At 30.6% G+C, this 13,125-nt stretch overlaps 3 protein-coding genes across 3 annotated transcripts; 2 read left to right on the top strand and 1 right to left on the bottom strand.

Moving 5' to 3' along the window:
• Window positions 1-659: 659 nt before the first annotated feature.
• LOC125057467 (28S ribosomal protein S7, mitochondrial) lies at window positions 660-2,607 on the bottom strand. Its single transcript, XM_047661192.1, has 4 exons — window positions 2,395-2,607; window positions 2,013-2,210; window positions 1,362-1,596; window positions 660-966 (listed from the first exon to the last, which is right to left on the bottom strand). The coding sequence occupies exons 1-4, from the start codon at window positions 2,451-2,453 to the stop codon at window positions 748-750; spliced, it is 711 nt and encodes a 236-aa protein (XP_047517148.1). The 5' UTR covers window positions 2,454-2,607; the 3' UTR covers window positions 660-747.
• A 927-nt stretch (window positions 2,608-3,534) lies between these two features.
• LOC125057132 (DNA-directed RNA polymerase I subunit RPA43) lies at window positions 3,535-5,032 on the top strand. Its single transcript, XM_047660612.1, has 4 exons — window positions 3,535-3,814; window positions 3,918-4,109; window positions 4,219-4,371; window positions 4,628-5,032. Exons 1-4 carry the CDS (start codon window positions 3,636-3,638, stop codon window positions 4,953-4,955), a joined length of 852 nt encoding a protein of 283 aa, XP_047516568.1. The 5' UTR covers window positions 3,535-3,635; the 3' UTR covers window positions 4,956-5,032.
• Window positions 5,033-9,108: 4,076 nt separating this feature from the next.
• LOC125057131 (dual specificity mitogen-activated protein kinase kinase 4) lies at window positions 9,109-12,602 on the top strand. Its single transcript, XM_047660610.1, has 8 exons — window positions 9,109-9,520; window positions 9,591-9,783; window positions 9,897-10,049; window positions 10,393-10,537; window positions 10,824-10,993; window positions 11,483-11,612; window positions 11,809-12,029; window positions 12,212-12,602. Exons 1-8 carry the CDS (start codon window positions 9,487-9,489, stop codon window positions 12,393-12,395), a joined length of 1,230 nt encoding a protein of 409 aa, XP_047516566.1. The 5' UTR covers window positions 9,109-9,486; the 3' UTR covers window positions 12,396-12,602.
• The last annotated feature ends 523 nt before the right edge of the window (window positions 12,603-13,125 follow it).

The raw sequence follows: 13,125 nt of genomic DNA, 5'->3' as shown, positions 1-13,125 counted from the left end.
GAATCAATAATGACAAATACACTTAATGAAATTGATGGGTATCGGCATAAAAACCTTGAAGTCAAATCTAAACAAAACATAGAAATAGCAACTTAATATTTTACAGAATAACGTCGAAGATCGCTTACCTTTTTTACTTAATGATGTACTTAACATTGTGATTGTAGGATATGAATAAAATGTGAATTATACAAAAGCTGTATCAATCTCTTAATAAAAATGGTCAAAATTGATTCAAACATTTGCGTTTATAATTTATAGCCATTTGGTAAGTATAAGAAATACATGGTAGTGCTGATAAACCCAATCTTAAATATCTTTTTGATTTACAATTGTTTCTTTTATTCAATAATTAATGAAGATTTACTTTTATTGGACAATTATTTATTCTTATATTGTGAATTAATCATTACTCCCTGTAAATTAGTCCTGGCACAAAAATTTAAAACACACAAGACAAACCATTTTGAATTTAAATAATTTTAACCAGTGACCAAAGAAAAATTATATTGCATACAATATTAAATCATTAGACATTTCAATAAATTTACATGATAAATTTCAAATCAATATTATTTGAAATAAGAATAGTTATCAAAAACTATTTCTAAATCTTGTCCATCATATGATTCATAGGTCTTAGTCATCAAAAGAGGTTATCAGGTACAAATAAAAAGCTAATTTATTTTCATAATTATATACTGTACAAACCTTACTACAAATATCTATATTTATTAATTCAAATAACTACTGCCATCTATAATGCGCATAGGCTCTGTTAGCTTCACATAATCTGTGAAGATCTTGTTTCCTTTTCACAACTTTTCCTGTATTATTTGCAGCATCTAAAAGCTCCCAGGCAAACTGTTCCGGAAAATGAACAGTCCTCTCCTTGTCATTTGTTGCTTCCAACAACCATTTTATGGCCATAAATAAGGATCTCTTTTCAGTGATTGGGCCAGGGACCTTTAAAGTAACATTAAACAATTTCAATTAAATGCTAATATTTGAGCAAATACAGTGTTTGAAAACTAAATATATATATCATGTATCAAAAACTGTAGAACAATACTATATAATTAGATACAGCCTTCTTCTATCCTTCTTTTTTGTCATGGATATTTAGGGATATGTCATAAGCTATACAGAAGGCACATCACCTACTTATCTTTAGAAAACTAACCAATAATATGGTCACAGTTTAGTTTTGTTTTCATTAGTCTGTATGCTATGTAATTATATTTATATATTTTTTAATCATTAGGTACTATAGCATATAGTATGGTCTCATGATTACTTTAGAAGAAATCAGAGCAGCAAAGCAGAATTATTTTGCTCACAAATAACAATTATCTAGTCACCTGGTAGGTAATACCACCCCTTTTAATGGGTAACAACTGTAGGAGAGGTTTAGAATTGTCAACAGCCCTATGCAGGATATCTCTTGGATTTAATTCAATTTTTGCTTTCTCTTCAGGTGTTTTTGCAAGATGGTAGCGTTCAATTTGTGTTCTTTTAATATTTTCAAATGCTTTTTCCACCAAACTTCTTGCCAATTTCTTGTTTCCCATTTTCATTACGTGGTTTATAACTTTGCTAGAATATAATTATTAGTATAATTTTATAAAAACATTATATTTTTTGGGTTTTCAAAGAATACAATTTTTAAATAATAGTTATTGATTTTTTTTATAGTATTGCATATTATCATTCTTACTAGTCAGTTTCAGACCTATGGCAAAAATTGCCATCAAATCATTATTGACATAAAGGCAGACACTTCAAAATAATAAAAGAATCAAGTGTAGTACAGTAACAAGTTAGTATACCCATATCATAAGGTATTATTTTAAAAACACTGTTGACACTTTTTATTTTTGAGTACTACAGTTGCATAAACCAGTCAAAGATCAAAGATTTTTCCCTACATTAAAAGAACACAAGGGGTCTTGTAGTATATGGTTAGCACAACTTTTAAAAATATAAACTACTACTACAGACAGTTTACTCACTTTACAAGAGGATCATAATAAACAGAAGAAGTTTCTGCGACAGTAGGTGGCTTTACCGGTACTGTTGCAATTTTGCTCAGCTCATTACTTTCAACAAGTGTTGCTTGATCTTCCTTCCTAAATATTGGGTTTTGAAAATAGTCAGGGAAACTTGTAGGTCGTGGATAAAACCGAGTTTGAACTATAACTGGAGGCCGTCTGAAATAACGTCAAATACATCTCAATGGCGAATAAGATAAATATAGTTACACGAGTTCTTTACATATAAACATAACCTATAGACTAGATATTATGTACTATCACAATATGTTTTTAAAATATCAGCAATATAAAATTATTTATTTTCATGTTTATTCATAAATAATAAATTATTTAAACTTACACCTTCGTTAAATGCGACGGTAGTTTACAAATTATTGCAATATTCTTGCTTAAATTCATAATGACGATATAATTAGGCTAAGCCGGGAGCCCAATTTAAAAAAAATTGTTTTTATGTGGTCTAATAGATAATAGAATATAATTAAAAATTCAGGTAAATGGAACTTTAAAATTATTTATGATTGACTTGATATATTTTATGCAATAGCAAGAGTGTAATAATAATACAAACTAGGAATAGAGAAGACACTCTATACACTATGGATTTATGAAACCCACTTTTTTTTATGTTTGTATCTAGAAACCCACATGTCTACTTTTATCTTAGAATAGAAAATAAATACATAAACGTATTTATATTTATAAGTAATATTTATCCACATGCTTTCGAGTTTCTACATTTAAAACACGTGTTTTCATTTTGTTTACATTATACAAGTGCGAATTTTTTATGCGCTTCTGAATTATAATCAGAAGTGAATTGAATATTTAAATCAATACGAATTAATATTAGACAATAATAATAAATATAAACAATGTGTATGCCTAAAAAATACAAGAAAATATGACATCACAGTGTTAACACACATACACATCAATTATGAATTATACATATTCAATACATTATCAATTATACATTAGAACATACGCAATATATTAAAGGAAAAAACAAGTAACCACAAGATAAGAATAAAATAATATCTAAAAATTAAAATTTTAATAATAACTAAAACTAAAAAGACATAAAATAAAATAACAATAATAATCAAAACTAAATGAAAACTTAAACCTTATTAAGAGGATGATAAACGAAGTTATGGTAAGTTGGCCGACTGTTGTTTGCCTTTCCAATTAGGGATAAATTAATATCATCATCATCATGGCAGACGGTTGTTAAACACATCAATATTTTCATCGATGGCAGTAATCAAGTTGTAATTGGACGAAGAACAAAACTTCGTCGATAAGTCGATTTACAGTTTACACGACAGTAATTCGTCGTCGTCGAGTTTATACTATGGATAATGGAATGTAAATATGCCTGCTTTTTCCAATATTCCAATATACAGACATTTTAAATGTCTACTTTTTTATCTATCTATGGTAGTGCCATGTTAAATATTATATAAAACAAAAACTATAGTCTGTGAACAGTGTCAGCCACCATGTTTGTTTGTATTTTTTTAAGATAATTTAGATTTTTATTTACTTACTAGTAAATTGTGTTTTTTGGATGTTAAAATGTCATCAATCATAAAATTTGAACTAAAGGACCTTCGAAAACTAGCTAATGATAAAAATTCTTGTGTAATTGAAAAGAAAGTGACCCAAAATATTCCATTACAGCCATGGTGTCTGGGTAATTTGAAGGAATCGGTAAAAAATCTTTTAGATTATAAAATTGGAAAATTTGACAAAGAGTAAGTAACAATTTGGAGACGCTATGTCATACTTTATTATAATAATTAAATATCAGTTATTGTAACTGTTATATTGAGTTAAAGATTCAACATTGTTTTTCAGATTTAATGGAATATTATTAAGTTACAAAAATTTACGTATATTACAAAATGTAGGAGCAATCAGGAATGACAATTCAGATATTCAGTTCCAAATACAAGCAGATTATTTTATTTTTTGTCCATATGTTGGAGCTACATTAAGAGGCATTGTATACCAAAAGAATATTACACATTTAGGGGTACTAGTGCATAGGTAATGTGATTTTTACCTTTTTCTTATTTTAAAAATTTTGTTAATAATAAAATTGGTCAGTGTGTTGAATAATACAGTGAATAATATATTTGTTATACCTAATTTGCAGAGTATTTAATGTGGTTATACCACGGCCAACAGAAGAACCTGGAAGTGAATGGATAGGAACAAACATTGTAGAGGGCCAGCAAGTTATCTTTCAAATAGCTGCTTTGGACCTATATGGTGCTCTTCCATATATTAGAGGAAAAATTGATGAAAGGTATAAAAATACCACAGTAAATATTTTATAACAAAAATTATAGATAAATAAATATGTAAAGCGTTTCTTTATTAAGTTGAAGCATCAATAATGATTTAAATTGTTAATTAAAAAGGAAAGGAATCACTTTTGCTTTGTATAATGAATACTAAAACCGATCAGATCCATTCACATTGCATCTTAACACTAAGTGTATCAATTAAATACCTGATTTTAATTTATCTCAACCTAACCTTGCATGTTATGTTGTTTTTAGATGGTTTAAAAACTTTGAAGTCAATGGAGAGGAGGAGGAAATTGATGCAAAAAACATAAGCCCTCTGAATGTTTCTTATGTTAACTTTGACAAAACAAAACCCATGCAAAAACAAATTGGTGACGGACCAGGCACATCCACAAAAAAGTCATTGGTCAATGCTCAAGGAATAAATAATTCAATGAATGGTCAAAATGGTGATGATACTGAATTGAGCATGGCTCCTACAAAAAGCAGAACTAAAAAAGAAACTAAACTCTTAGACAACGAGACCAAACATTCTGAGCCCAAATCAAGACCTTCAAAAAAACATAAGAAAGATGGGTAGTTTATTATACAAAAGGCAATACAATATACATTATGTATTTTTCATTTACAAATTTATTATAGAAATATTTTACTGTACACATTTTTCAATTTTGATTGTTATATATTTAATATTAAAATATTTAAACTTAGGTTAAATATATATTACAATCACACTATAAAAAACTAATAATTTTGACCTTTTTCTGTGCCATATGTGCTTGTTTCATATAAATATTAAACCGAGTATGTTAAGGCCCAAACATTACTATAAAACCACTTATTTTGGATACCCATCTATCATCTGCACTTCATTATTCAATATGCTATAATAATCATATCCCATGAAGAAAATTAGATTAAGAGGGAATTAGTAAAATCCTAATTATCCCCTGCCTTAGAGAAAATTGAAGTAAAAAATTTAATCACAATTTCAGCGCGCAGCTTTGCATATTAATAATGAGGAGAAAACTCCAACCATTCGGTGTGTAGCAAAATTATATAGAAAAAATTTCACCTGCCGAAATATACCATACAATTTTTTATTTAGTTTTTAAGCAATTTAAAAAAATATAAATCAAATACGCTTGTTTCTACTACCTACGATTTTTGAAAAATTACGTTCATTCCTAAAACTTTAAAAGTTTCTAACTGGGTGAATTTTGACTGGAGAAAAAAGTCATAGATCTTTTTTTTTTTGTGTAAACCTCCACGATGCTAAATGGGGATTTTCTAGAGCGTAATAGAGACCTGTTGAGATGCTAAGCTTATATTATAATAAAAAGAAAAAAATGATATATAAAATACGTATTCACCGGTGTGGGGAGCTATAGACTTTCAAAAATGTAAAAAAAGAACTGTTGCGTGGACATACTCGAGCACGTCAGATAATGATAGCATCCATGTCCTACGTAATAATGTACGTATGTTAATCTTGGGGGTGGGGTACGTAAGGGTTGAAAATGAGAAGAAAAAAATTTAATAGAGCGCGTCAAATTTTCTAAGGGGATGTTAGGTGAACCTAAAAAAAGCTCTCATCTAATAATCTGACGATTTGGATGTTATGGCGCGTCTAAACGGGCCATGTTTTGCTGCAATTGATGGCTGCAACACTGTGGCCGGCAACATTGCAAACAATAGCAGCCACACTATGCAATATTGCAGTAATGTCCCGGCCATATAGCCAAACATGTTTTGTATAGCCGATATTGCCCCGATGGGTGGCCGGACGATCGCTAGGCTATCGAATTCAACTGCAATATTGCACAGCCAATTCTATTGTTGTTTCAGTCACTCTCTTTGTTATGGCACAGTGTATCCTTTTCTACGCGACATGACGTTTGCTATGAGTGAAGTGTGCCTGTTGCTATATTCTGTGTTTTGCGATCAGCTGTATTTGACGTTAGATTACTACGTAAAAATTACTGCTTTTGACATTCTAGTTCTTGAATAATTTATTATCAAGACTTATTTCTAGACTCAAATTGTCTACAGTTTCACGCCTATTTAAGTAAGGTCGAATCCACAATCTCTTCTTTTTATGTTTCTTTTTTAAAACAATATAAGCTGCTGGGACAAGTGTGATTTCGTCAGCCAGTGTTGCCGGTTTGTGTAACCCGTTTAGGAGTCTGCATCATGGGCCATACTATTGTAGACATATTGCAACACATTGCCCAGCCATAGATTGTTCGGCCATCAGCTGCATTAAAATATTTTTCTAATGGCCGGACAATTAGTTGCCAACAGTGCAGCCATCAATTGCAGCAAAACATGGCCCGTTTAGACGCGCCATTACGCAAACTCGCGGTTATTATTCGATTTTACCAAAAAAATCACCATTTTGAAATAATCAAGTGCGTCAGATTAAGATATATATACATATATGGTTTATGTCGGTATGTCCTAGACGTGCTGTCTCATAATCTGACAATTTAAAAAAAAATTATATCATTGTACTTAATTGATCAGATCACTTTTTTATTTGCATGCTCAGAAAATAGCATGCAAATAAAAAAGTGTATGTTGTTCAATGAATCTAACTCTATGATTTGGGCCCCACAAGAAAAAAATATTATCTAATGGTAGAGCGTATTCAAAATAAATTTATGAGAAACATTTACATGAGGTTGTATGGAGTGTACCCATTTTACCCAGTAATATATCCAACAAATGATACTTAGAGGTAATAGTATATTTCATTACAAGTGCGGAAAGCCTGTCATTGCAAAGAGTTTCGACAAATGTCTACCCGAGCCGAGGCGCAGCCGAAGGTGAGGGTTGACAGTCGGAACAAGTTGCAATGACGGTTCCGCACGTGTACTGAACGACTATTTTTAATACAGTTGCGAAAAAATTATGCAATTTAATAAAATAATAAAAAAACAATAAACTCAACTCACTAATCATTTATTTCTTATACAAATTATTGTTCACATATACATTGGTACAGTTTTTTATACTAACTGGAGAAGTTTTAGGTTGCATATTTATTTACTGTTTGAGACAAACTATTATTTATTTCGTATGATTTTTCATGTATATTTAATATATAATATAACAAACAACTAAACGCGCAAAGAACATTTTTGGAAAATGGCGCCAACCGTAAAAGAATATAAGCAGATTTTTTTTTTCTTCACCCATTCTGGGTAGGCAAAGGGAACTATGCCCATAAGCCAAGTCTTCAGTACAATTTTTTATTGATATGAAATGAAATTTAAGGAGATGAAATGAAATCTAACCTAACTCATTGAATCAAATCATTAAATCTTATATTGAAACAAAGCAGTAGCATCTTTTTAGAAATATTTGCATGAATCATAAAAATTTCTATGATTTTTTTTAGTAAAAACTTCGTGGTTGGTTTTTTCTTTTTAATAGACATTATTTTGACAGTTGGGAAAGAAAACGCACTAGTTCGGAAAAGGTAAAAAAAAAGCACGAGTGTGTAATAGCCCACATCCCGAACGCTATACGTCCCTGCAATACGCCACTTTTTGAGCAACTGTATTAAAAAATATATAATGCGTGTGCCACTCGGCGTGGTAAGCGGTCGGCAGTGCCTCGGGCGCGTACGAATTTACTCAGAGAAGCAACATTTACTTGCGCACCCTAACCACTATTGCTTGTGAGACGGATATATTTAGTTGCACACTGGCTGAATTTACAAGAATTGCATTATGTATAATTAATTATAAAAAGGTTTAGATTTTAAGTTTTTACTGGTTATGTTTGTATTATGATTTTAGTATTAAGTTACTATAAAAATAGGAAACAAGGAAAATAAATAAATAAGTACTTATCATAAAATAATTTAAAATTCATTCGAATTGATCATTCGAACTTCGACGTAGTTTCACCACAAAACACATAGGTACTATATTAATATCACTCATAGTTAATATTTTTAAAACAAAATAAGCCATTACGTTAGACCAACATTGGTAATAATATCATGCTACGAACAAGCTGTGTGATTAGGTGTAATGAAAGCAAAAGACCAGAGTGAGGATGGAGTTAGAGAGTAATAGAGAAAAAGTGAGAGAGTAATACAACCTCGGAGAGGCATCATGCAGCTGCACGTATTAAAGTTTATCGACGAAGTTTTATTATTTCGGCTTGTGGAATTCGTCAGATTATATATTTTTTCGTCTTCCTTGAATTATTTCCTTCAAAATAAAAAAAAATCATCCACGCTCGACCACGGATCCACGTCTGATTGTCAGTCGGACTAGACGGGCGGATATATACATGGTGCTCATATTCGGTGGAGGTACTTAACTGGGTAGAAAGTATCCCCCTGTATACTAATCTGCCACGCTTTAGTAAATCCCGAAATTTCCGCTTGGACTCCCCTACTATAAAAAGATCTAGAAATTTTAATTTGAACTTTTTGTCTACCCTGACCGTTTTCAAGTCATTACAAAATACATATTTTATTCTCATTATTTGCCAGGTGTGACACGCCTTTCTGTGCCGAAATTGTGCTTTAAAAAATTACGCCAACATGTTAATATTTAATTTATCCCAAACCTTTGCAAACAATTTTTTCGACCGAAGGGTAAGCTAAGCTAGTTCGACCATACCGCCTTTATAAACTAGTACACTGACGCGGTGTAAATGTTTTTCTCTGTGAAAATGTTTAGTAGTTCTGTCTTAATGTTATTTGCCAAACTAAACCATCGATAATCAAGATTGAAGATTCAAGACATCGATGTTTTGCCGTTTGCGTGTTTTTAATAGTTTCGTGAATTATTAAAATTTTCCTAATTTAGAATCTTGTAATATAAATATCTATCAACCCATTAATAATCTTTTCGTTTATGTAGTGCTTTTATACATATCATATTGCAATAATCCAAAACTACCTTTTCAAAACTCTGGTTATCAATGTAAGGATAAAAATGTTACACTACAATTTATTATTATTGATACAGTAATATTTCAAGCACATACGTAAAATAAAGTAAGATTCAGATGGAGTGCCTGAGATTGAAGCTTGCTTTTGGAAAGACATAGGATTTTTACGAGAAGGCTTGTATTATTGACTAAAAATGTCGAAGAATGGCGAAGTGCCGTCAAATCAAGGTAGAAAAATTGATTAGCGTATAAACAGCTGATTGCTGCTTGGGTATAATTAACCATGTTTTATTTGTAGGACCTAGCAGGCCATCAATGCCGAAGCCTGATTTGAATTTATTGCCAACTGAGAAACGTAAAATACTAAATTTGCAACTTGAAGGAGGACCATCCGGTGATAATGCGGCTTTTATGCCATTTACTTCAACGGCGCCACAAAGATCGCGAATGCCATCAAGAACAATAAGGGATGTGCTTCCAGATAATACCAGGTTATACATTTAGTGTAATTTTAATATTTTTATAACATATTTAAATTTTGCTGTTTAATGAACACATTTTAAATAATAATAATTATTAAAATATTGATTTAAACAATTTTCAGAGATAGGTGTAGAATATATCCATCAATGCAATCATCAGGCAAGTTGCAGCTGTCTGCAACTGAAGTATATGACTTCACCTCAGATGATTTACAGGATCTAGGAGAAATAGGCAGAGGTGCATTTGGAGCAGTTAACAAAATGGTTCACAGAAAGTATGTCTTTTTAATATTTTTTTTATTTATGCTATACAAACACCCTTTTCTTGTGGTTAACTACTCTAAAGTTAATAGAGTATTTAAATAAATAGTGTATAAATTGCATATGATTCATATAGTTATAAAATAAATAAAACAAAACCTTTTTGTACCAAAACTAAATGTGATTTTTTTAAATATTGTTATTAATATTGATTAATAACAATATGTAAAAAAATCACATTTAGTTGTTGTTTATTGAAACAAACATGTTTTTATTGGTTGGCCCGTAGGTCTATTGCCTTATGTATGTAAACACACTAGTGAGAATTAAATTTCACCAGTTTTACATATTTTCTAGGTCAGGCAAAGTAATGGCAGTGAAAAGAATTCGCTCAACTGTTGATGAGAAGGAGCAGAAACAATTATTAATGGATCTTGAAGTTGTCATGAAGAGTAATGAATGTCTTTATATTGTACAGTTCTATGGAGCACTATTTAAAGAAGTAAGTACACTTACTTCTTAATTAATTCTTAATTAGAATAACTATGTCCTTATTTTTATAATGTAAGGTTACTAGGATGTACTTGTACACAGAACACTGCAAGTTTTGGGATATCTCACAATCATTGGTTTGTTTGTAACTGAAAAGTATAAACATAATTATAATTTCTGTTCTTTTCCTTTTTTAGTTTCCTGATAAGACCACACATCATTTGAACTTTATTTATTATTATTTATTATATTAATTTGAAAAAAATCATTATATTTTTGACTTTGCATAATTTTAGGGTGACTGCTGGATATGCATGGAGTTAATGGATACATCATTAGACAAATTCTACAAGTATATATGTGAAAGGATGCAAACTCGAATGCCAGAGACAATATTGGCAAAAATTACTCTTGCCACTGTAAAAGCATTAAATTATTTAAAAGAAAAGTTAAAAATTATTCACAGGTTAGTGAAATTTAATATACAATTTCAATGTTTAGTAATAATCATTTCTTTGAGACTTTCTTATGGAGGCATTTCCTTTCAAGTGAAACTGAATTTTAAAAACCATTTAGGAACTCCTTTGATTGCACTTAAGTCAACCCATATATTGGTAAAAATAAAATGGTTTTCTACTCATTTCTTGTCTTGGTAAAAAAGTTAATTTTTAATTTTATATATTATGCAGCATCTGTCACTTTATCCGCAAGAAACTCGTCTTTGTCCTGTTCTCTTTCACAAATCAAGTCATTAAATACTAATAGTATTATATCAACCAATTCCAAAGAAAATATTTCTAACAGTTTTGCTATACTCTACTATTATACACTTACCAATTTTATGTTCATGGGATATTATTTAACAACTAGTTTATATCATAATATATTTTAAGATGGTTTTTTTTTAAAATCATAATTTTTTTGTTTATTTATTAAATCCAATAACTGTTTTTAGGGATGTTAAACCATCAAACATTTTACTAGATAGAAGAGGTAATATAAAACTATGTGACTTTGGTATATCTGGGAAATTGGTCGACTCAATTGCGCGTACTCGCGATGCTGGTTGCAGACCCTATATGGCGGTGAGACTCAATTTATATTTAACTGTTTCATATTTCACTCTAGCATTGTAATTATTAAACCACACATTCCCTAGTTCACTAAGCTATGGCAGATAGTATTTTAACAAAAATTGCCTTTGATATTATTTTCTCAATTTCATATATATTTCTTTAAACCAAATGCATTTATTTAGTATAAATATTTTTAACTTTACAGCCTGAAAGGATAGATCCAGGGCGCGCTAGGGGCTACGATGTGCGATCTGATGTCTGGTCATTGGGTATAACATTAATGGAGGTCGCGACTGGTGCCTTCCCTTACCCCCGCTGGGGATCAGTCTTTGAACAGCTTCAACAAGTGGTTCAAGGTGACCCACCGCGTCTCACCAATAAGAATAATATCTTCTCAAGCAATTTCATCAATTTTGTCAATACTTGGTAAGTTATATAACTAGATAATAAATTATTAATTAATTTGATTAAAATTATTTCAGATAAATATTATAAACTGGCCTTGATAATGTCTAAATGTTTAGCTGTTTGCTGTTTGTTGGCTTAAAATATGGCAACTATGATCTGGTGCTAACTGTCCAAAATAAATAATACCCTGTTTCTTTCAGCCTAATAAAGGAAGAAACGCAACGGCCCAAATATAATCGTTTGTTAGAGCATCCATTTATAAAAGGCATAGAACAGAGCCGGGCCGACGTTGCTGCCTATGTATGTGAAATACTTGATGCCATGGAACGGAATGGAGTTAGCCCATTTACCACTGATCAGCCAGCACAGGCCTGGATTGATTAATTAATATTCAATAGATTTTTTTTAATACCACGCGATAACTTTCGCTAATAAATAAAGTGGGTTTAAATAAATCAAAAATATGTAGAACGCTAATTATTTTATGTAAACAACATGTCATTTATTATTCAGTGATACCAAAGCGCGAGAATGAATATTTAGTATAATGCTCTGTCCGGTAACGCGCATAGAGCTTATACTTGATTATTAGGAAACAAGTACAGTATAACTCCTGTTTGTCAAATTTAAGTTGGACATACGAGAGTAAACCTTCACGATAAGTCTCGAACTTGACCCTAAAATGACCTTCAAAGTTTAATACTGAGAAATACATACATATAATTATGTATGTTTTACTCTGTGTTTAATGTTGGATATACCTATACCTTAAACTTGCTTCTCAGTGGTGGCTCAAGAATGCCGATTATTTTATAAATCACTGATCAAAATTTAGACATTTATTATAAGGTTCACATTAATATTCATATTATAAGTAATAATAAGGTTAGCATGCCTAAAATTAAATAGAAGCAGAGTTCAAATTTCACTATTTTATACCATTTTAATTGTAGATTAATCACTGGAGTTGTAGAAAATTTATCAACATTAATGCAAAACACAGCACTTGCAAACTATATTTCAAAATTAATTTATATATAAAAGAATTGTAGTGTAAATATAAGATTGTTTTAAGTGTTTGTTATAAATTATGAGCAAACTGTTTGTGGAGTGT

This window comes from Pieris napi, chromosome 16 (genome assembly GCF_905475465.1).
Source record: "Pieris napi chromosome 16, ilPieNapi1.2, whole genome shotgun sequence".
NCBI lineage: Eukaryota > Metazoa > Arthropoda > Insecta > Lepidoptera > Pieridae > Pieris > Pieris napi.
This window is presented reverse-complemented; position numbering and strand designations above follow the sequence as displayed.

Coding starts and splice junctions, on each gene's coding strand:
- LOC125057467 (XM_047661192.1), bottom strand. CDS start 2,453: ATGAATTTAAGCAAGAATATTGCAATAATTTGTAAACTACCGTCGCAT. Junction 2,211..2,394: donor CCGTCGCATTTAACGAAGGT/GTAAGTTTAAAT, acceptor ACGTTATTTCAG/ACGGCCTCCAGTTATAGTTC. Junction 967..1,361: donor GGGGTGGTATTACCTACCAG/GTGACTAGATAA, acceptor GTTACTTTAAAG/GTCCCTGGCCCAATCACTGA.
- LOC125057132 (XM_047660612.1), top strand. CDS start 3,636: ATGTCATCAATCATAAAATTTGAACTAAAGGACCTTCGAAAACTAGCT. Junction 3,815..3,917: donor ATTGGAAAATTTGACAAAGA/GTAAGTAACAAT, acceptor ATTGTTTTTCAG/ATTTAATGGAATATTATTAA. Junction 4,372..4,627: donor AGAGGAAAAATTGATGAAAG/GTATAAAAATAC, acceptor TGTTGTTTTTAG/ATGGTTTAAAAACTTTGAAG.
- LOC125057131 (XM_047660610.1), top strand. CDS start 9,487: ATGTCGAAGAATGGCGAAGTGCCGTCAAATCAAG. Junction 10,538..10,823: donor ATGGAGCACTATTTAAAGAA/GTAAGTACACTT, acceptor GCATAATTTTAG/GGTGACTGCTGGATATGCAT. Junction 12,030..12,211: donor ATCAATTTTGTCAATACTTG/GTAAGTTATATA, acceptor TGTTTCTTTCAG/CCTAATAAAGGAAGAAACGC.